Raw genomic sequence first — 24,298 nt, forward strand, 5'->3', positions numbered from 1 at the left:
CAGGATTTAAAGTTTGTCTTTATTAACAAATTTATAACACAACTTTACTACAGTCTGAGTTCAAGATATTTTAGAAAACATTTGGTCGCTGAGGAAGACATAGATTATAGTAAGCATCCTTGTTCCAAAAGTCTGGGCCCTTCCATCCACACCAGCCCTAGATTTGGGAGACGTGAAAGGAAAATCTTTTACAAAATTATAGGACTACATGATCAAAACTGTAACATTTTAAAAACCTGTTCTGTCCGCTGGATCCTGTAATAAGACTACCTGTATAAGTCAGAGATCTGAACCCCTGGGAAGCATGGACATTAACAGACTTGGGTCCATTTCAGGTAGAGTTTAACAAAATTTTAACTCTATGGTACTTAATCCTAGAAATTATTTTTAAAAATTCCTTATGGTAACTGTTACTCCAAATACCACATTTTTCTTGATTTTACGATGTACAATTCTGGCAGTCGATGGCAGGTGATAGTTGAACTGGCAGTCTGTTTTTCTTAGTTGTCCACTGAAGACTGTCTAGGGACCATGCCGTGCATCTTAGCTATGAGGAAATGTGTGTGGCAGGGAGAAATCTGTGCTGGCTTCTTGAGATGCCCTTCACTGTCTTTGGGCCATAATCATGCCACTCTCCATTCTTCATATCACTATTAATCCTTTCTCCCAGCAGAGAAAATTACGTTCAAACAAAATCTCATTGTAAATACAAAAGCGTATCAAATTTCTTTCAGGCCATTGGTTTCTTTTTTTAAACTTTTTAAATGTTTATTTATTTTTTTTAGAGAGAGACAGAGCACAGGCTAGGGAGGGCCAGAGAGAGAGAGGGAGACACAGACTCTGAAACAGGGTCCAGGCTCGGAGCTGTCAGCATAGAGCCTGACAGGGGGCTCAAACTCACAAACCGTGAGATCATGACCTGAGCCGAAGTCGGACACTTAACTGCCTGAGCCATCCACGTGCCCCTGGTTTATTTTCTTAAAGACTCGGCTAATGACTAGTATGAGTTACATCCTTCTGAAATGAAATGCTTTGCTTGCAAAATACTTTTGAGGAGGCCAGCTAGGACTCTTAAAATACATACCAGTGGGTGAGTGACAGTTACCCTAAGTAACTAGGAAGCTGCTGGGCATTGTCAGGGACCTAGAGTTCAAGTGCATGCTTTCTACAGAAGATAGTGTGTTAGCTCTATTTTTTAGTGTGGAGGTTGGAGGGTTCAGTAGACATGTTCTTTAATCTGATTTCAAATGCAAGTAAAAAAACAAACAAAAAATCCTCCATCAGTCATGTTCCCCTGCCCCCAGGTAACTGCTAATTTATCTTTGAGATCTGTTTGTTTTTATATGTAAATAAGCTTTTGATTATCTCTTTTAGCAAAATTTTTTTCTCATAAATTTAATGTTCTAATATCTGTTTTCTTGATGAACAGAAAAAAAGGCTTACATGATCTGTTTTAATCTTTGAGGGCTTTTTCAGGTAACCAGACTCAAATATTTAAAAAAGAAGTGGGTAGAGAGGGTGCCCAAACCAGCAACTGATGGCAGTAGATAGGGGAGCCTGCTCTTTCCTTTTGAGGCGAGTAGTCTGGGAACTTCAAACAGGGAAGTTCCACAAAGGGGTAAAGAGAGGTCAGGCAGAGACAGAACTCTCCCTGTAGCTCCCACTACGGACAGAAAGTTGGTGTCCTTCCAAAATTCATGTGAAACCTAATCCCTAAGGTGATGGTAGCTAGAAGGGGGCCTTTGGGAGGGGACTAGGTTATGAGGTGGAGCACTCATGGATGGCATTAGTGCCCTCATTAACGAGGCTGCTGAAACGTCCCTCATCCATTCTACCACGTGGAAGACCCTGAAAAAGACTGCTCTCTGTGAACTAGTAAGTGGGGCTCACCAGACCAGACATGCCAGTGCCTTGGATTTCTCTGCCTCCAGAATTGTAAGGCCACCCAGGCTATGGTGTTCTGTCATAGCAGCCTGAACAGACTATAAAACAGTGCTCTAGATTGTTGAGTTAAGTGAGAGTCAATAGTTCCACCGATGGCCAGGCCTTGGCTTCACAGCTCCTTCTGTGTGCCAATACGGCAAAGGGTTTTTTTTATAGAATCTATGGAAATATAACTTGAAAAGGACAGCACAGTCCTTAGAGACAGTAATCAGGAACAATGCCTTACTGGATCTATCCAGATGCTTCAGAAAACCCTATCTGGACAACTCCATCTAGTGCAAAGTTCCTCATGCCAGCCAGAAAGAAGTAATTTTATCTGTATCACACCTCTAATTAAAATAAGGTTTCTCATTGCCTAGAAGATAAAATCTAAATGCCTGGTTTCTCGCAGGGCTCACAATGACTATCCCGCCAGCCACACCCCTTCACCAGCTCTACTCAGGTTCAAACTACTGTAGTTCGGGGAACATGCCCTGCTTTCCTTTCACTGTGTCTAAGGGAGCCCTCTACAGGATCTACAACTCTACAGGAGTTCCAGCTCCCTCTTAGGTAACCATATTCTTTCTGGGGAATCCTTTTTGGATCTCCTTTGTCCTTGTAGCTAGACTAAGAGCTTTTTAAAGACCTTCTTTAATACCCCTATTGCTTTGGACAGTGGATGGCACATATTAGGTAGGTACTTAATGCCGAATGAGTAAACAGTTTGCTAAAGAAAGAGTAAATACTGCTTCCATTTGCATGTACCGGCCAAAAACATTCCATACATAGATTTAAAAGTCCAAATGTCTTGAAAGAGAAAAGCAGAATGCACTTATATCCTGTCAGTATTTAGATAGTCTTAGCATTAGCAAAAGACTTTACTAGTCTGAAATATAAAACAGTTCAGCCACACACAGTGAAGCTCTTTACATACTAAAACCCCTTATCCTCAGGGCTTTAGTAACCTCATGCAGTTATGTTCTTTTCAACTTCTGAAAGTGTATCCCCAATCAATTTCAATGTTAAACTACCCAATTCTCCAGGAATTCTGCTTTAAAAAAATGACCTGGACAGAGTTAAGAAGGTAGAGTATTATGGGGACCCTGACCTTGTCTTATCCCTGAAGTGCAGCTAGATCAGCATCAAACCATTTTGAAAACCTAGGAAATTGATGTGAGGATTAATGCAACAATCTGCATAATTTGAGCCAGATAACTTGGCAGGTAGTTGGTGCGGAGAGATGTGGGGGAGAGAAAAGCAGCGGAGCCATGGAGGGTAAGGAGCTGTTTTCATGGAGAGAGGACAGAGAGAAAGGGGGAGAGTGCAGTGTATTGGGACTGCGCAAGAAAAACACTTCCCCTGAAAGTAGCTAGAAAGAGAAAGAGTGAAAACACTTGCAGGGGAATGGACAAGAAATCAGTTTCCCAAAACCATTGAGAGAGAGAAAGGAGTGGGTTTCAATTCCACCAGGATTCTATAAACAGCGGAGCGCACAGTCTGAAGTTTCAGAGTTCATGCCTGGCAGGCAGACAACTTAGACACAGACAGAGTAAAGGCAGGAGACTGAAACAAAGGAGGGGTGCTTGATCACGTGTGTGAGGGCACAAAATCCCCACGCCAGAGACTAGAGAGCTGGGTGAAACCATTTTCACCTCAAGCGCACATGTGCGCACACAGGGATAGACCCCAGTGAGCTAATCAGCGCCACCAAGTTGACAACTGAGCCATTGCCAGAAGTCCTGCCCACCTGCACCCTCGAGGCATATCCTGGAGAAGACCAGGACAAATCCCTTCCACCTGTTTAAGGACTATAGTGTGATGCAAAGTTTCAGTTTCAGGGGAAACTGGATGTAACTTCATTCAGGCTGCATTCTGCTTGCTTGTTTGTTTGTTTTTGCTTCTGTTGTTTTCTTTTTCTTTCTTGGATACGGAAAGAGATCAAATTTTTTAATTTTTAATTTCATTTATTTTCCTTATTTTATTCTATTATTTAAAAATTTGCCAGTGGGGGGGGTGCCTGAGTGGCTCAGTCAGTTAAGCATCTGACTTCGGCTCAGGTCAAGATCGAGAGGGAGGAATGTACACCAAAATAAAAAACAGGAAGAAATCATGGCCAGGGATTTAATCAACACAGATACAGTAAGATGTCTGAACTAAAATTTAAAACCACAATTATAAGGATACTAGCTGGTGTTGAAAAAAGTATGGAAGACAATAGAGAATCCCTTTCTGCAGAGGTAAAAGAACTAAAACCTAGTCAGGCAGAAATTAAAAATTCTATAACTGAGATGCAATCTTGAATGGATGCCATGACGGCAAGGATGGACCAATCAAAGCAGCAAATCAGTGATACAGAAGATAAAATGTCGATACTACCCATTGCAGTCTATACATTCAATGGAGCCCCTATCAAAATAACGCCAATATTCTTCCCAGAGCTAGAACAGACAATTCTAAAAATTTGTATGGAACCAGAAACGACCCTGAATAGCCAAAGTAATGTTGAAAAAGAAAACCAAAGCTGCAGGCATCACGATTCCAGACTTCAAGCTGTATTACAAAGCTGTAATCATCAAGACAATATGGTACTGGCACAAAAACAGACACATAGATCAAGGGAACAGAATACAGAACCCAGAAATGGACCCACAAATGTAAGGCCAACTAATCTCTAACAAAGCAGGAAAGAATATCCAATGAAAAAAAGGCAGTCTCTTCAGCAAATGGTGTTGGGAAAACTGGACAGCAACATGCAGAAGCATGAACCTGGACCAAACTCAAAATGGATGAAAGACCTAAATGTAACACACAAAACCTTTAAAATCCTATAGGAGAAAACAAGCAACAACCTCTCTGACCTTGGCCGCAGTAACTTCTTACTAGACATGTCTCCAGAGGCAAAGGAAACAAAAGCAAAAATGAACTATTGGGACATCATCAAGATAAAAACCTGCACAGTGAAGGAAAAAGTCAACAACACTAAAAGGCAACTGACAGAATGGGAGAAGATATTTGCAAATGACAAATCAGATAAAGGGTTAGTATCCAAAATCTATAAAGAATTTACTAACACCCAAAAACCAAATAATCCAGTGAAGAAATGAGCAAAAGAACAGACATATTTCCAAAGAAGACATCCAGATGACTAACAGACATGAAAAAGATGCTCAACATCACTCATCATCAGGGAAATACAAATCAAAACCACAATGAGATTTCGACCTGACGCCTGTCAGAATGGCTAACATTAACAACTCAGGCAACAACAGATGTTGGCGAGGATGTGGAGAAAGAGGATCTCTTTTGCATCGTTTTTGGTAATGCAAGCTGGTGCAGCCACTCTGGAAAACAGTATGGAGGTTCCTCAAAAAACGAAAAATAGAACTACCCTACGACCCAGCAATTGCACTACTGGGCATTTATCCGAGGGATACAGGTGTGCTGTTTCAAAGGGGCATGTGCACCCCAATGTTTATAGCAGCACTATAAACAACAGTCAAAGTATGGAAAGAGCCCAAATGTCCATCAGCTGATGAATGGCTAAAGAAGATGAGGTATATATACACAATGGAATATTACTTGGCAATCAAAAAGAATGGAATCTTGCCATTTGCAACAACATGGATGGAACTAGAGTGTATTATCCTAAGCTAAATAAATCAGAGAAAGACAAATATCACCTGATTTCACTCCTATGTGTAATTTAAGAAACACAACAGATGAACACAGGGGAAACGAAGGAAAAATAAGATAAAAACAGAGAGGGAAGCAAACCATGAGATGCTTTTTTTTTTTTTTTTAAATAGAATTTACTGTAAAGGTAGCTAACCTAGTATATACAGTGTGCTCTTGGCTTCGGGAGTAGATTTCCATGATTCGTTGCTTACATACAACAACAAGTGCTCATCCCAACAAGTGCCCTCCTCAATGCCCATCATCCATTTTCCCCTCCTCCCATCAACCCTCAGTTTGTTCTCTGTATTTAACAACCATAAGAGACTCTTAAATACAGAGAACAAACTGAGGGCTGCTGGAGGGGTGTTGTGTGGGGGATGGGCTAAATGGGCAAGGGGCATTAGGACACGTGTGATGATACGTAAGTGATGAATCACCAAATTCTATTCCTGAAATCATTATTACACTTATGTTAACTAACTTGGATTAAATAAAATAAAAAAAATAATATAGAAAAAAGTAAAATATAAAATTCTAGAGTTTATTTTTAGTATTATTCTTTTTTTTAAAGTGTATTTATTTATTTTGAGAAGGCGAGCAAACAGGGCAGGCAGGAAGAAAGGGAGAGAGAATCCCAAGCAGGCTATCACTGTCACTATGGAGCCCGACGAGGTGCTCGATCTCATGAACTGTGAGATCATGACCTGAGCTGATATTGGACACTTAAGCGACCAACCCTCCCCTAGAGTTTTTAAATATAGAACTTAAGATATTATTTATAACTCCTAATTAAAGCTTTTTACATAAGAAAATGATCTAATTAAATTATAAATTCACAGTTCAGAGAAACCTTTTCATTCATGTTGATGTTAACTTAGTGACAACATGATAAAAATAAAAGGCAGTAACAGTATGATATATTCATTGGCTTATGGCTGGAAAGGTTGTATGCATTTTTTTTAATTTTAATATATTTGGCAAAGAATATAGTAGTTAAAATTCAAGTTAATTATGTCTTATACTTGCCTTCTAAAGTTTTAGTATGAGTTTTCATATGTGTAAATTTGTTGCCTATAAATTAAATTTATCCCTCCTTTGACATTGTAAGTATCAATGACTACTCTGGAATTTTGTCTCAAATTCAGATCTTTTATAGAATGAGATTAAGTTATATGTAAATAAATTAAAAGTAGTCAAGCCTCCATACCGTTTAGTTTATTTTTGGTTACTAATACAATTATAAAGGTTATTTAATCTACCCTCCTATTTCCATACATTTGTTTATGCAAAGTTGTAACATCTCCAAAGGAATATGATGATGAGCTGTGTGTTCCATTATTAAGTTAATAATTAAGAAAGTGTTTATAAATCTAAAGTTTTTTCTTTGCAATTCACTTTAGTTTCCTCTTGTTCTCCCTACCTAGAAAGATACTCCTTATAGCCCCAGAATACCTCCTTTTAGTGTGGATCACTGCCCTCGGTTTAGAGTCCTTCTGTTAACAGCCAGTTTGCTATCTTTTGGTTCCAGGTTCTTTGCCTTGTATCTTCATTTCTGTTAAACAGATACTTACCTTTTCCAAAATAACTTGCAGATCTTCAGCGCCTGTATAATGTGGATCTAAAATTAGAAATTTTATCTGCCCGGTAATTTCATTCCACGCCACTCCTAGTATTGTGTGGGCCAAAACTCCTCCCCCTATAACAGAGGAAATGTGAACTGTGAGAGGGCATGTATGAATCTCAACGTGCTACTCAATTGCAATTTAAAAGCACTATCTTGCCTATTAATTGATCTAATATCGCATTAGAATGGACTAGCCTGTATTATAAAAGACCACAGATGATGTCAAATACACTGAGGAGATAAAATTACATCTTTAAAGACAAAAAAGATACAATCATATTTATAACCATATAAGGTTTATATTCCACTGCCATATCCATGGCATTACTGACACTGGATTTACAAAGGGCTATGCAGGGTCTAAACTCCTCCCAAGAGAACAAGTCTTGTTCCTCATAGAATCATCAATCTTTAGATCGACTAATCTGATCCTTTTGACAAATACAGCCCAGTGAGGTGAAGCAATCTGTACGGTGTCACACAGCCAGCCAAGTTGGTGACAGCACCATGACTTACGAGGCTCAACTGAGTGACAATGGTCTCTTTTCTATACTGCTCTCAACTCTTTAAATATTTCAACACAGTTATCATTTCTCTTCTTAACCTTTATCTTTTGTTTTAGCCTTCTTCCCACCTTGGAAATTGAAAAATAAATACCCAGAGGTCAATATATATGGTATAAAAGCTAATTTTGAAAGGTTTAAAAATGACTGATTTTATGTGACATTATTTACATTAACAATACATTTTACATGTTCTCCACTCTATCAAAGGAGCCCAAGATGTCCAGAACACCTTACCGATCATTACTGGAGTTCCTTCACTCTGGAAATGATTAGCCAGCTCCCGTCCTTGAGAGGCCATTTCAGAACCTTGGCTAGAAAGAAACCATTCTCTATCAGATGAACAATTTCTCACACTAAAGTCATTAAGGAGTTAGGGAGCCAATGTTTTCTACCTTTTTGTTTTCTTTTTTTGGTTACTGAAAAAAATACGATATAAATTTAAATACAATTAAGTGGTCAGGAACTGACCTGAGAGCAATTTAAAGCACCATAACCTCTTAAAATATTTAAGGCCACTAAACATGCTAGGAAAGAAGTAAGGAGACCCTGTTCCTTTGCTTCTGCAACTGCATAAAGAAGGGTCTGGATTTTTAACTGGGGAGTAAAAGTGGTCACATTGATGCCCAGTGGGCTCTTATGGATGGATTTAATTGTGGAAAAATGAGTTTTAAGTCCTGGGTTCCTGTCTTCTTGCCATCAGACTCAGTCTGTATTTCCTTATCTTTAAATCGGGACCAATCACCCTGCCCTGTCTACACGACAGGAGCTTTGGGACTAAAATAGACAATATCTGTGAGGCCAATATGAAAACTGCAAGATGTTTTCAAGTACGACATACTATTTTTAGGGATATTTCAATGTCCTATACAATTAGTATTTTTGAGAAGAGAGAAAGATGGTCAGATGAAGGGAGGTTATTTTTTAGATTGGACGGGCCGAGTGGTGCTAATCCTTACCTTCTTAGTAAGGCATGTGTAAAGTTTTAAGGGGCCAAAATGCTCACTTTTTAAGCACCATACGCTTCAATACTTAATCTATCATTTATTTGTTAGCATTGGTTTCCAGAGCCAATCCAAACTGCAAGTGTGAAATCAGATGAACTTGGACAGAAGCACATGCACAAAAAAGGATGGTGTTACTGTATCTACTGAGGTTGTTGTAATAGAAAATGTATTTAAAACACAAGCTCATAGGGGCGCCTGGGTGGCTCGGTCGGTTGAGCATCCAACTCTTGGTTTCATGTCAGGTCATGATCTCACGGTTTCTTGAGTTCAAGCCCTGAATCAGGCTCTGTGCAGACTGCATGGAGCCTGCTTGGGATTCTCCCTCTCTCTCTGCCCCTCCCCTGGCTTATGCTCTCTCAGTCTCTATCAAAATAAATAAACTTAAGAAAAAATAAAACATAAGCTCATAAACAAGGAGTGAGCTACTTACGGTCGTAGAAATTAATCTTATTTAACTAATATTTGCTCATATTTTAATGCTAGAATTATGGTTAAAATGTATTGGAAAAAAATGAATATATTATTTGGACACATTATTAGTTCACTGACATCTTAGAAAAAGAGCAGGAGTTACACAAAAAGGGCAGTCATAGATCAACATTTGATTTTCTCCTTTGAAGACTTTTTCAAGACTTGAGGATAAAAAAATTTGATTTTATGTAACTCTAGTCAAAGTTGACATATTCCCAAGTTTTCCTCTTCTAGGCTAAAATTAAGTCTAGACCATACAAGTATATATCACGAATTTACTCATTGACTCAAAGTCTTCTAAAAAATAACCAAAAAAAGCTCAGGGTTTAAAAAAATGGGATTAGGGGTGCCCGGGTGGCTCAGTCAGCTAAGCATCTGACTGTGGCTCAGGTCATGATCTCACAGCCTGTGGGTTTGAGTCCCCTGTCGGGCCCTGTGCTGCCAGCTCGGAGCCCGGAGCCGGCTTCGGATTCCGTGTCTCCCTCTCTCTCTGCCCCTCCCCTGCTTGTGCTCTGTCTGTCTCTCTCTCAGAAAATAAACATTAAAAAAAATTATAAATAAATAAATAAATAAATAAATGGGATTAATAAAGCAATGAAGCAACAGGGAGGGGAGAAGGAATGTGGAGGAAGAGAAAGGAGAAAAAGATCTCATTTTCTTATTATTTAAAAAAAATTTTTTTTTTCAACGTTTTTTATTTATTTTTGGGACAGAGAGAAACAGAGCATGAACGGGGGAGGGGCAGAGAGAGAGGGAGACACAGAATCGGAAACAGGCTCCAGGCTCCGAGCCATCGGCCCAGAACCTGACGCGGGGCTCGAACTCACGGACCGCGAGATCGTGACCCGGCTGAAGTCGGACGCTTAACCGACTGCGCCACCCAGGCGCCCCTCGTTTTCTTATTATTTTAATAAAACGACAATCTTGGTTTGAAATGATTTCACTAATTTCTTAGCATCCTCACCTGACGAACAGTATTTTTGATGTTATTCCAATCAGTCGGTTCAGTACCAGCTGCACCTCGATGGATCCAATCCATTGCCGTGATCCGACAAATGTTGCTGGTTTGTCCCCGGCATCAACTAGAGCCTTTATGTATTTAAAAATACAAAAAAATCCATACACAAGACAGCCGTTAAAAACTTGACTTAGGACCTTTTTTTCCGATTACAGGTATATATTTTTTTCCTTCAAAACAGAAATAAGTCTGTGTGTACCATGAGGTAGTAATAATTGTTAGTAGTACATTAAGGGGTCACGAAATGTACAATTGATTATACTTTTAAATGGCATGTTCTGTACCTGCTGAATTTCTCTGTGCGTTGGAATGGGTCTCTCTGTGTAGCCCTGGTGTCTGAGCCAAGAGCAGATTGTCTGCAGAGATCGGTAAGCGCAGCCCCAGCCACTGTCATCCGTCCGATCCTGCATGTAGTGATGATAACTGTATATGCCCTGGACCACATGGATCTATATAAAAAGAAGAAATAGAATAACATGTTAGACTTAAGATAGATGCATATATTCTATAATACACCCAAGCCAAGTTTACCGTTCTCAGAGCTAGACTGTTACTGTAATTCCTTACAAAAATGCCTTGAGAACTATAGTTGAACGTTATACCCTCTTGGCTTTTTATTAAATGTCTAAAGTCCTTACCATAGGCTGTCAGGCCTGTTAAGTCCCGCCCTCTGGCAGTTTCATCTTGGCTTTCCTCTATTGCATGCTGTTTTAGGTTCAGATGTGCCAGGGGCAATCTGATCTCAGAGCCTTATGGTTCTCCCTGCCTGCAACACTCTTTTCCCAAACAGTTTTGCAGCTCTGCACCCTTATTTCACTCAGGTCTCTGCTCAAATGTCAGAGGCCTTTGTGATCATCCAACCTAAACATGGCATGCTTACTCCCTCACCACCCACCTCTTGCCCTGGCTGTTACTCTCTCTCCTGCTTTTTTTTTTTTTTTTTTTTTTCCCCAAAGCACTACTTGACCCATTACTTATTACTTTTTAAATCTCTGTCTAACTACACTAATATGTGAGTTCAATAAGGGCAAGTACTGTGTCTTATTTATTTCTGGGCCTAAGCTTCTCCAGCGGGCCTGGCTAATGGTTAATAGCCAGTAAATATTTGTTGAATAAATGATAAAGGAAGGAATGAACAAAGGGTCCACATAATGGGACATGTGAAGAATGTTTCTCCAATTTTGTAAACCTGCCATTGATTAAAACCCAGGTATGCGATTTAAATAGGGGAACCTGGGTGGCTCAGTCGGTTAAGCGGCCGACTTCAGCTCAGGTCACGATCTCAGGGTCTGTGAGTTAGGGCCCCACGTCAGGCTCTGTGCTGACAGCTCAGAGTTTGGAGCCTGCTTGAGATTCTGTGTGTGTGTCTCTCTCTGCCCCTCCACCACTCATGCTCTTTCTCTCTCTCTCAAAAAATAAAATAAACATTAAAAACAAATCCTTAAATAAAGGCCAAGATCATGTAACTTCTTTCTTGTTGTATAAAGCAATATTAAGCGCCTGGGTGGCTTAGTCGGTTGAGCTTCCAACTTCAGCTCAGGTCATGATCTCATGATTAGTGAGTTCCAGCCCCGACTCAGGCTCTGTGCTGACAGCTTGGAGCCTGGAGCCTGCTTGGATTCTGTGTCTCCCTCTCTCTGTGCCCCTTCCCCGCTCATGCTGTGTCTCTCTCTCAAAAAATAAAATAAACATTAAGAAATGTTTTTAAAAAAGAATACACGTTCCCCACCTCCCACCACAAACTGGTACTATTATTTTTTGGCTTAAATTAGCTAGGAAGAGGCATGGACAAATACAGAATCCTCACCCAACAATTAGACAATATATTTTCTTCTCAAGCACACACAGAAAATTTATAACTAGAACATTGCAGTAGGCTGAAAAATGGTCCCCAAATGATATCTATCTCCTAATCTCTGGAACCTGTGAATGCTACCTTATATGGTCAAAACAGAAAACAAGAACAAAAAAGAAAAAAGAAAAAAAGTTTGAGGGAGGCCTTTGCAGATATGATTAAATCAAGGGTCTTAACATACGGGCAAATTTGCCTGGACTATCAAGATAGGCCCTAAATGTAACCACAAGTGTCCTTGCGAGGGAGTGGAGAAGGAACTCTAACACAGAGGAGGAGAAGAGAAGGCAGCATGACCACAGAGGCTGACAGGAAGTGACGCAGCCACCAGAAGCTGGAAGAGGCAGGGATGGATTCTCCCCTAAAGCGTCTGGAAGCGGCCTGACCTTGCTGACACCTGGATTTCAGCCTACTGATGTGGTCCCCGGAGTCCTCTACGTAGACATTGTAGCATATGTTCATTTTTAATAAGATTTCCTTACAAAGCACACAGAGACTCAGCAGATACTGAATAAATGCGATGACATGATGAACAATTAAGTTTCCTCTCTCGGCGGCCTGAGTTTAAGGGAATGGACCTTAAATGATGTGGGCGCTGAGCAGCTCTGAGGAGGGCAGGAAAAAATTACACACAGGCTTCAGCGATGAAGAAATGGAGGCTGAGAAAAGCAGGCCAGTTAGGATCAAAGCAAACCCACAGAAAGCAGCAGAGATGCCACCAAGGAGCAGCAGGGGCCTGAGACAGGTGGCTGCTGGTCACAGGGCCGCTAAGTTCTAGGAGGCCGGCCGAGCAAGCATTCCTGTTCTCGGATGGCCCCGAGCCCCTGCTTACTGGCCCTACTCAAACCCTGCAAAGAACCCTCCCCACACCCCACCAGTCCACTCTTACCTGAGCTGCCGTGAGTGAGGACCCACCACCTGCAACCAGGGCCGTGAAGCACAGGAAACGTGTTGCAGGCCCTAACCAGACTCCTGCTACGGCATGCCCTGGGTAGAATACTTAGCCTACTTAGTGTGATTTCTCAGGTTCAGAATGAAAATAAGTGGAACAGATGGGGGCAAGGCTTTTAAATAAGTTGGGGAATGGAATTTTAGTAGGAAAAATGTGGTACATAATATCTATACCTGACCTTTTTAGACTACTGTGAATTACTACTATCTTAAGCAATGATTATTAAAAGAAATGGGTGGTAAATTTTGTTTTAGAGACGATAGACATTATGAATAAATCCTTATAATTTCCACTGGATACAAAGAGCCAAGAAAAACCAAAAAACCCACCACTGACACTGATGATCAGTTGACTCTATAAATAATTATTAAACTCACCATACCAGTCTCTATGTTAGGTGGATTGAGATAAATGTGTGGATTTCTAATGTAACCATCTCTGTATGGTTCATCTGGAAAGTGATAAGCATTAGACCTTCTGAAATAAGGTCTGTCATGAGGCAGATTGAAGAGGTCATGTAACTCCTAAATGAAATCAGAATCAGAAGAGAAAAAAGTTAAATAACTTAGATTCCTTATCAGTAAACAAACTCAAGCTAAAGATATAAAACAAAACTAATTATATACTGGCTATAAAAGTTATCAAACACACATAATTCACTAAACTAATATAATATGATAACATATAGAATAATAATATTATAACAAACTAAAACCAAATGAGAGTTATTTATGTTTTTCTATGGATATGGGTAAAAATGGGAAGGGAACGCAGAAAAAATGAAAATGCAGTTGACCCTTGAACAATGCGGGTATTAGAGACACTGACCCCTCAAAAACTGAATAGCCACTGTTGACTGGAAGCCTTATAAACACATTAATGATTAATACATATTTTGTATGTTATATGTATTAGATACTGCATTCCTACAATAAAGTAAGCTACAGAAAAGAAAACATTATTTAGAAAATCGTATGGAAGAGACAATACATTTATAGTGCTGGATTGTATAGTGCTGAAGATAATCTATGTACGAGAGGATCCCTGTAGTTCAAACCCGTGTTGTTCAAGGGCCAGCTGTAATTTGTCAGAGTGAGAGAAGTAAGATAATGTCAAATTAATTATTTATTACAACACAATCTGTTAAAACACATCCAGGCTAGAAACTGGTTTTGAAACAGCCTTGCAAATGAGTAAATTATAATGAACAATAATAGAATTATGTGACAGTATTTTGAAAAATCATGCTTAGAGTACTTCACAAATACAAGGGGTAGTGATTAAATTATGAAGTAGAAATTCGGTGGTAGGAAACCAACCAATATGGCATCAAAATTAAAATGCACATACGTGTTTAAAATGCAAAATTTTCCCAACTGTACAAAAGTGTGACAGTTACTTTGTAAAGTCCGGTATTTTCCTTTTTTGTATCTCCTACGTATCTTGCAGTTTGAATGGGATGACATGGTGCCTTTGCAGGTCAATTCCGCCAGCAACACTTACAGAGGGTGCAGAGGGTTACAGTATGACGCGTCTTCCCAGGGGGATGAGGAAGATGCTCCCACAGTATAATTGGATGGGTGCCAGGCAAGACCAGACATCAAAAATATGCATTCCAAAACCAGTCATTTCATCAGTCTCAGTTCTTTTAATGCTGATCATGTTTTCTTCAAAATACCTCTAATGAAACCCAAATAACGGTGGGACGTGGGGGATGAAGTATTACTATAAATCCTAATTAGAATTAGCATAAATCCTAACTTTCCTTCTCTGACTGTAATCTTGTCTCTTTCACAAATCTTAAAATAACAGAAGGGAAAAGGAGTTTATTTATAAACACTCATCAGCAGCTCCAGGCATGTAAGTATCTCTTCATTTCTGTACTTTGTTATGGAAAAATTTCACAGAACATATGAACCACACTGAATGTATGAAATCAAAATGTTACATATGGTTTAGCATTTTTTCATTAATACCACTTTTAAAAAGTTCCGTGTGAACAGAAATTACATAACATGTAAAAATAACAGTCTGCTTCCACACTTTCCTCTTAAATCACAAAATAATTTCCATTTATTAGAAATGTTTAAGTAAAAACGAAATGAGTCATGGTCATGTTTTCTCTAAGAACAGGTGAATTGGTTTTACCTTTCTATAGGACTGCAGCTGACCATCTGGAATTCCTGATGGATATGAAATTGTTTTAAGATTTTTTTCCCCTGGCAATAAAAAGTGCAGTGGTTCAGGAACCACAATAGATGTTCCTTTCATATATTTCAAAATGCACTTCTCCATATCAGTTAGTTGATTATGAATTGCATCAACTAGAAGTTTACGAACTCTGTGGAGGGAAATATTCAAGGGCATTAACGAAAGTTATAATGGCTATGAGAAATGAGAGTGGAGAGTAAATATATCTCAAATACAGTAAAACACTTGATTGGACCAGGTTTATGAAAGGAAGTCTAAATTATGCAAAGTGAAGTAAACGGTGTATTTCCTGAGTATAGGTAAAGGGAAAACCCTATAGGTTTTGCACACTACCCTACATCCTCTAAATAAACATTTACTTACTAGATGACTCAGTTTAATAATAAGCAAGGAATAAATCACAGTAGAAGTTACAACAATCCTGGATATGCCTATATGATATTTAAAAACCGACTCTGATTACTTTGGGGAGGAGTGCTCATTCAAATGCAGTAGTAGGACAAAATACTTACTTTCCCCACGTTTCTTCCGGAGCAACAGATAGAACTACATCAACGGGTAAAATCATACTAACGTAGTGGTGCCCCCCGCTTTCTCTTTCAATGATGGGGGTTACGGCTCCCAAAGAGGTTGACATTTCCAGCATAAGATCTATATTTACTATTTGATGCTATAAAGATAAACAGTAATAGTCAACTTATAGCACATTGAACATTAAATATTAAGGGCAAGTAAAAGGACTTTTTAAGGGCCATGTAAAGCTGTATGACAGTAAATTGTTTAAAAGCACAAATCGTAGGGGTGTCTGGGTGGCTCAGTCAATTAAGCGTCCAACTCTTGATTCTGGCTCAGGTCAAGATCTTGTCTGTGCTGAGTACAGAACCTGCTTGGGATTCTCTCTCTCTCCCTGTCTCTCTGTCCCTCCCCCGTATTCTCCCTCTCTCTCAAAACGAATACACATTTTAAAAATGAGTAAATAAAAGCACAAATCTTATCTTTAAAAAAAAAGTCTTCTTTGCTTCAAAATAATCTGAGGGAAGGTGGAGAGTGAGTGGGGATGAAGACGAAATCAGACTGACCATGTGTTGATAAACATTTGTGTGTGTGTATCTGTGTGTGTGTGTGCGTGCGTGCGCACTAATAAACACTGAAGCTGACAGCTTCACCAGTATTCATACAGTATTCTCTCTATTTTTGTAGAGATTTAAAGTAAAAAAAAAAATCAAATGAACAAGATACCAAAGGAACTTTTAAACATACGTTACAACTATATACTCCTGGTCTAAAGACACAGAGAACTATAAACAAATATTGAAAACTCTTATTAGTAGGTTTGATTTTGACAGGGGTATACAATAACAACTCTGAAAACACATTCTGTTTTGAACAAATCTGGCAAAATATTGAGGATACTGGAAGCTAGGTTTCTCACTGGAAAACATTTATGAGCCGTGTGAGGTAGGAGTAGAATTGGAAATACAAATAGGATTTACATAGATAAAGAAATGGAGAAATGGCTGATTCCTGAGCTGGAACAGGGACAGTACATGATGTGCCTAGAACACCTTGGGGAATGAAGTAGGAAGTACTCAAAAATACAGTGTCAAAAAGACATTGGAGCTAGCTTAAGGAAGCTTCCATTGGCTAAATCTTATAAGATGTGAGCATCCAAATAACTAATGAGAGTAACAGATTGTAACTCACTGCATAAAATAGGAACCTATGCTTCCATGTTTATAATAAATAAAGAAAGAAAAGCAAAGCTCTTCATTATGGTAATTTCATGTAATAAATGTGGAAGGAAATGATAGAAAAATCACCACTTTGCAACCATCAGGTTAATGTTGGATTCAGGTAAAAATTACCAATTCCAACTGAAGTGGTGAGTAAAACTTTGGTAAGGAATAGGATACATAAGTATAGCCTCAGAAGATACACAAAGTAAGCCTCACTTAACTACATATAAGGGAAAAAATAGTGTCCTCACAGAGAAGAAAACCTGCAGACACCGCATTAAGTAAGCGATCAGAGTTTTAACACCAACAATAGCAGGAGAAGACTCTTTAATATGATGTACTGAGGGGGACGTGACATTACTTCTGCCATATTACCAACAGTGTACCACCTGAATCTAATCATGAGGAAGCCTAACACATCCCAACTGAGGAGCATTCTACAAAGTAACTGACCCGTACTACTCAAAATGTCAAGCTCCAACTACTGGTAATTCTCAAATCATTTGATCGACAGCCCAGTTTTTTTGTACATTCCATATTTGTAAATCCAACAGCTCACGAGGACATCTCATTGGTGTCTCAAACAACATGACCGAAACTGACCTCATGTCCTCCCCTTCATCCATCTTTACCCAAGCAAGAAACTGGGCATCCCATATCCAATTCGTTTCCAAGCATAATCCATTGCATCCCCTAGATATCTCTTGTCTCCACTCCCTCCTCTCCATTACCATGGCTGTGGGTTTAGTTCAGCTTCTTCTGAGGTGGCCCCTGCCCACCTCTCTAACCTCATGTCATTTTCCCGTAACAGCCTAGAAAAACACTGCAGTCATGTTAACTTGATACAACTTCCTCCCTTAAAGGAGCTCCACTTTTCATGTCCAGTATCTGCCAAGTTTGTGGCATATGGCAAGTACTCAATAACACTGGTTCAAAAAAGCAACAAAACTAAGAACAATATGAAGAAAAGTAAATTATTTCTTACTATCTCATAGCATAATGTGTCACTATCATGGTTCAGAACAATTCCGTTTTATTTATTTTTATATAATTTGTAAACATACTTGAGTTGTATACTTTTTGTGGGAGCAAAGAAAGCATCGAAGAAAACCTTTAAGATATGTATTAATATGGAACAAAAGCTGAGACACGTAAAGCAGAAATATGACCTCTGGAAAGTCATTTACTCTTTCTGGACCTCAATAATCTGACCTGTGAAAAATAACAGAGTTGGATTAAATAATCTCTAACATCTCACTCCACTCCAAATTCAAGGATTAAACATTTTTAACTGAGAAGACAGGTGATTTGCTTACCATGTCCGATAACTTTTTGTCTTTCTTTCTCATAAATTTTCGTTTTGTATCTTCTTCCTGTTCAAAGCTAAATTTTTAATACACAAAGATGTTTATAATGTGCAGTGATGTTCTGAAAACATTTCTAGCAGTTTTCAAACATACTCACTGAATAAAGCGCATTATGGTCTTACAAGCAGAACCGTCAGCCAACTCTCCTGGGATGGTGTTTATGTCACTGTTAGGCCATATGTACACCGAACTGTGGCAAATTTTGAACACAAGTGCATTTGAAGAAAGCTTGGTTGACAGGTCACTTAGCACATGTTTTAGTGCTTTCTTGATAAATATTTCTAAATTAAAAGGACATAAATAGAAGTCACTAAGACGAATTTTAAGCTTTTCAACACGAATGGTTCTAAACACACAAAAGTTGAGCAGAGTAAAACTGACTCCCAAGAACTATTCCCCAGATTCAATAAAAAAATCATTTTGCCTTTCTTTTTGAAAAATTGAGATAAAAGTCATTGACCACAAAAATCCATCCTTTCAACGTGTACAACTCACTTGCTTTTAGCATATTGACAAGGTTTTACAACCATCACTATCTAATTCCAGAACAGTGTCATCACCCTGTACTTAACGTGTACTTAACAGAACCCTGTACTTAACAGCACTCATTCCCCGTTCCCTCTGCACTTACCCATGGCACCGCTAATCCACTGTGTCTATAGATTGGCCTATTCTGGATACTTCCTACAAATGGAATGACACATCATGCGTCCACGTCCACCTCTCACCCAGTATAGTATTTTCAAGGTTCATCTATATTGTAGCATAAATCAGTACTTCATTTCTTTTTATGGCCGAATAAAACTCCCTTGTAGAGACACCACACAGTTTGGTTATCCATTCAAAGCGGAAACACATTTGGGTTGTCTCTTTGCTTTCTGGCTCTCATGAATAATGCTACGAACGTTTGTGTGCAAGTTACCGTGTGCATGTTTCCAACTCTCTTAGGAAGTGCTTGCTGTATTCTCTACCTAGGAGTAGAATTGCTGGGTCATAGGGTTAACTCTACGTTGAACTTTTCAAGGAGCTGCCAAACTGTTTCCAAAGGAGCTGCACCATTTTATATTCCAGCCAGCAATGTAGGAGGATTTCCTTTTAATTTAATACAATTTTGGAATATGTAAAACATTTTCATGGTTCAAGAAGATATATTTAAAGAAGATAATATATACTTGTCCTAGCTTTATACTCTTAAATCCTAAACCTATTTAACCTTGTGATTACAATATTTATTTAACTATTACACTGATATCTTGATAAATAAATACCTTGGGGTTGTGGTAGAGAAAAGATTACTTATAACAAGTCAGATTTTAAGACATCTTGATCTGTTTCAGAAAGCTGAATTTATTTTTTTTTTTTATTTTTTTATTTTTTTTAAACATTTATTTATTTTTGAGACAGAGAGAGAGCATGAACAGGGGAGGGTCAGAGAAAGAGGGAGACACAGAATCTGAAACAGGCTCCAGGCTCTGAGCTGTCAGCACGAGCCCGACGCGGGGCTCGAACCCACGGACCGCGAGATCGTGACCTGAGCCAAAGTCGGCCGCTTAACCGACTGAGCCACCCAGGCGCCCCACAGAAAGCTGAATTTAAAGCTTTTCAGCTGCACTACAAAAGATAAACTTAATTCCTCGATTATCTTCTGTTTATCCCTGAAGGTCCATGAGGTAATGTAATCTAAAAAAATTGCGAAGTCTTTAAAGTACCTCCTTCTTCTATATATTCTCATTAATGATTCTCTTCTTTGCGTGTTTGAAAGACTGATATAGTAGGAATATAATAAATCAAAAGACAAGCTCAAATACATTAATTACTAGGTAAAAAGCATCTACAGTGTCAGAAAGAACATTATGCATTCTTTCCCTTCCTATTTCCATGGAAACGATGGCCAGCTAGTGATCTCCTTCAAGGAACTTAGCACTTTTCATTCCTTATCTTTCTGAACTTCTCTTTGGCTTCTGACACCACCCATCATACTTTTCATGAGTGATTTTATTTATTATCGTGGTGTGGCTTATCATCCTTCAGAGATATTCTCGATCTCTAGAGCTGACCACTCTCCCTTAAGTTTTGGATTCAAATTACCAAATGCCTGCTGGGAATCTGCACTTGATATACTCTGGCATCTTATATGAAACACATCTCAAATACAACTCCTCATCTTTCTCCTCTAATATTCTTTACCTCCGTTTGTGGCCTTAGCCCAAATCAGAAACAGGAAGACATCCTAGAATTTGCTTTATACAATCTCTGCTGAGTTTTCCCCCATAGAATTCTTGTACCATTCCCACACACCATAACCTTGAAGAAAGAGGGCTGTGGAGACTCAGGGTTATGCATAGGTGCAAGTCTGCAATGCACAAATCTGGGTGCCTCATTTACATTGTGCTCATTTATATTCATATTTATAGTGACAATTTTTCACCAGTGGGCAGTGAACTTTTTTAAGAGGGGGACATCTTCCTAATTTGCCTAGAGGAACCTTATGGGCTAGTGGTGGTGCTGGAACACAATCCCTAAGTTTAAATCCAATTTATATAAGTTACCAACCATATGATTTTAGTTTATTCATCCTATCTCTCACTCAGTTTCATCTGCAAAATAAAGAGAATCCTGATATATTTCATCATCAATTTTATAATAAAAAAAAGTTTGTTTTGTTTTGTTTTTTGTTTTTTTTTGTCAGACCTACCATTAGCAGTAGCTAGCTGAAAAGCTAGATCAAGGCCTCCTCTTATTCTGAAGAGTACATCCACAGTCTCTGAAATCACCTAAGACAAAGAGAACCAAAATTCCATCATAAAACAAAACAAACTCATCCTCATACAAATGAGACTGTATCTGAGATTGGGCTAAGGCATTAATTAACCTGTATTCTTCAAATTATTTCATGAGTTAATTCTTTGTTTTTTTGCAGAAGAACAAAACACCCTAAATTCTAAATCAGGAGTTCTTAATCTTTGTTCCACAATGAAATCACCTGAGGAGCTTAAAGTACTTACACCCGGGCTGTACCCGAGCGATTGTGATTAAATGATCTGGGACGGTCTAGGCACAGGGATATTTAAAAGCTCCTCTGTGCCAGTGATTCTAATATAAAAAGGTTGAGGACCACTGATTTAAAACAGTATTTCCAAATTATGGTCTTCACAATGGGTTTAAGAATGACATGAAAACATCAATGGTGAAGAACTAGTTTAAGAACCGGACAAGAACGATGAATCTAATATGATGACAGTGGTGGTCAAGACAATGAGAGTAAATTGACACATCATAATGGTGGGGATGTGAACTGTAGAACTCTTCTTCAGAGGGCAATGTGGCCATAAGAAGCAAAAGTCTTATACTCAAATTCTCGGCCTAGTGATTTCTGCATTCAGAAATTTAGTCTAAAGAAATTTGCAGAGCACACAAAGGCCCCGGCATAAGGATGTTAAACTAAATGTTAACAGCGGGAGATTGGGTAAATAATTACGAATACTATACAGTCATGAAGAATCTCTATGCTTTAGAAGAATATTTAGTAGCATAGGAAAATCTTGCACCTTATAAAGGGAAAAAGCCCTTGTGAAATGGAATCTATTAGTAGTTCCTAATATGAGTTTATATGTTGAATTTCGAGGAGTTGATGACATATGACAAATGACAGGTATCATTTTGTGGGGAATGGGGAGAGAAAGAGGAAGGGAATTTCTGAGATGAGGTTTCAAAGCTTTCATCAGATACTCAAAATAGGTCCCAAACAGGCTGAAGAACCACACTACACATTACGAACCCGATTTTAAAATAAATGAATAGACACTAACATTTATTGAGCTCTTAAAATGTAAAAGTCACTATGCTAAGTGGCCGGACATGTATTAACTCTCATCCTCAGAACATCATGAAGTAGGTACCATTACGATTTTTCTCTTTACAATTCCCTCCTCACATGTTTAAAAGGGTGATTGTTTTTATTTATTCCACGAACTAACCTGTTGAAAGGGTATACCCTTTGCCCCAGTTCTACATCTGGAAATTTGTGCTAAGGAAATAATCGAAGTTCAGTGAAAATGAGCTTCAATGTTGTCCACTTAACATACTGTTGTTCATCATAGGAAAAAAAATTTTTTTGGAAGCCACTTAAATAGTTACCAATAAGAAGTCAGTTAAATAAAGAACAATACTACCATAGAAAATATTAGGCACCCATTTGAACAAAAAATACTTAATGACAATGCAAAATACCGAAGAAGACAAAATTTAGAAAGACAGGCAAGGGCAAATTTACACTATATGATTTTGCACAAAGTAACTAGTCACTCAGTACTTTTGTACTGTTCTGTAAAATTGGAAAAAACCTATTTCATAGGGTTGTTGTGAAGATTCCACAAAAGATCTTCAGTGAAAGGACTAGAATCTCCCTAGGCTTCTGAATGGAGATCCTCTCTGAAGAAATAATAGTTAAGCTGAGATGTGAAGGGTAAGTAGGTGTGAGTATTAACAATTCCAAAGGAAAGATGGGGGTGTAGAGGGGAGAACCCATTCCAAGCAGTGGCATAGATTGGTGAAGATCTGCTTAAAAAATTTAAAGGACTGCCACAGATGGTTAGATCTGCTGGTGGCAAGGACAGGGATGGTTGCAGTAGAGTGAATGACAATTGACAGCCATGTAGGAGTAAGAATGCATAGGATCTGATTATTGATCAGATGTGCAGGAGTTAAGAGGAAGGTGTCAAGGATGATTTCCAGGTTTCTGGCATGCACAACATGCTGGGTGTCGGTACCATTTACCAAGCTGGGGATCAGTGGAGGAAGAGCGGTTGTGGGATGGCTGGAGGTGGAAATAATGAATCAGTTTTGAACTTGCTGAGTTTGAAATACATATGAATTGGGGAGCCTGGGTGGCTCAGTCGGTTAAGCCACTGACTTCCGCTCAGGTCACAATCTGGCAGTCTGTTAGTTCCAGCCCCACCTAGGGATCTGTGCTGACAGCTCAGGGCCTGGAGCCTGCTTCAGGTTCTATGTCTCCCTCTGTCTCTGCCCTTTCCCCGCTCATGCTCTGTCTCAAAAATAAATAAACATTAAAAACAATTTTTTAAAATGAAATACATATGAATTATCTGAGTGAAGGTACAACCAGTAGATCTGCAGATGTAGAGCTCGGAATACAGTTAAAAAATTTGTTTAATGTTTATTTTTTTATTTTGAGAGATAGATGCGAGCAGGGGAGAGGCAGAGATAAGAGAGAGAGAATCCCAAGCAGTCTCTGCAGTCATCGCAGAGCCCTTGCGATCTGACCTGAGATCATGACCTGAGCAGAAATCAAGAGTGACACGCTTAACTGACTGAGCCACCCAGGCGCCCCTGGAATCCAGTTGTAAAAGCTGGAGATAACAAATTTGGGCAGTCTTTAAAGAAAGTTACTCGTATCTTTCCCGGGTCCAATACTTCTTCAAACCTTCAAAAACGCCTAATATAATCCCTCGTTCTCAAAATGCATACACAAGAAGGAGGCGCGGGCAGCGCAGGTCCTAACGTTGAGCTGGGGTATTCCAGGTAGTGTCGGGCAGTTGTCCCCCGGCTGAGACCACCGAGTTCGCAGCTGCCACCGTGGGCCCTGGCAGGACCAGCTCCTTCCAAAGGCTGTGGAGCCATGGAGGCTACCGAAACCCGAGGGGAAACACAAGCGGCGATGGCGAGCAGAGGTACTCACCATGTCTGCGACGTGGCGAAGACAAGGACTCTGACGTCTGCCCTAGTGCTCAGTCCGCTGGCCCGGAACTGGTGTTTCCAGGGACGGGGCCTCGGCAGGCTGACTACAATTCCCAACATGCCTCGCAGCAACGTCATGGGGGCGTATCCCATTACATCTCCTCGCGGGGGATAATGGGGCGGGGTCAGCAGCTTTTCCTCA

The 24,298-nt window shown here is 39.3% G+C and overlaps 1 protein-coding gene across 1 annotated transcript; it reads right to left on the reverse strand.

Moving 5' to 3' along the window:
• UFSP2 (UFM1 specific peptidase 2) lies at nt 1–24,281 on the reverse strand. Its single transcript, XM_058723412.1, has 12 exons — nt 24,098–24,281; nt 21,095–21,173; nt 18,497–18,680; nt 18,349–18,415; nt 15,809–15,966; nt 15,234–15,426; nt 13,463–13,609; nt 10,566–10,730; nt 10,228–10,352; nt 8,023–8,099; nt 7,170–7,294; nt 1–157 (listed from the first exon to the last, which is right to left on the reverse strand). The coding sequence occupies exons 1-12, from the start codon at nt 24,098–24,100 to the stop codon at nt 71–73; spliced, it is 1,410 nt and encodes a 469-aa protein (XP_058579395.1). The 5' UTR covers nt 24,101–24,281; the 3' UTR covers nt 1–70.
• Nucleotides 24,282–24,298: the final 17 nt, after the last annotated feature.

This window comes from Neofelis nebulosa, chromosome 3 (assembly GCF_028018385.1).
Source record: "Neofelis nebulosa isolate mNeoNeb1 chromosome 3, mNeoNeb1.pri, whole genome shotgun sequence".
Classification (NCBI taxonomy): domain Eukaryota; kingdom Metazoa; phylum Chordata; class Mammalia; order Carnivora; family Felidae; genus Neofelis; species Neofelis nebulosa.

Coding starts and splice junctions, on each gene's coding strand:
- UFSP2 (XM_058723412.1), bottom strand. Junction 15,427..15,808: donor CCGGAAGAAACGTGGGGAAA/GTAAGTATTTTG, acceptor TTCCCTCCACAG/AGTTCGTAAACTTCTAGTTG. Junction 10,353..10,565: donor CGCACAGAGAAATTCAGCAG/GTACAGAACATG, acceptor AAATACATAAAG/GCTCTAGTTGATGCCGGGGA.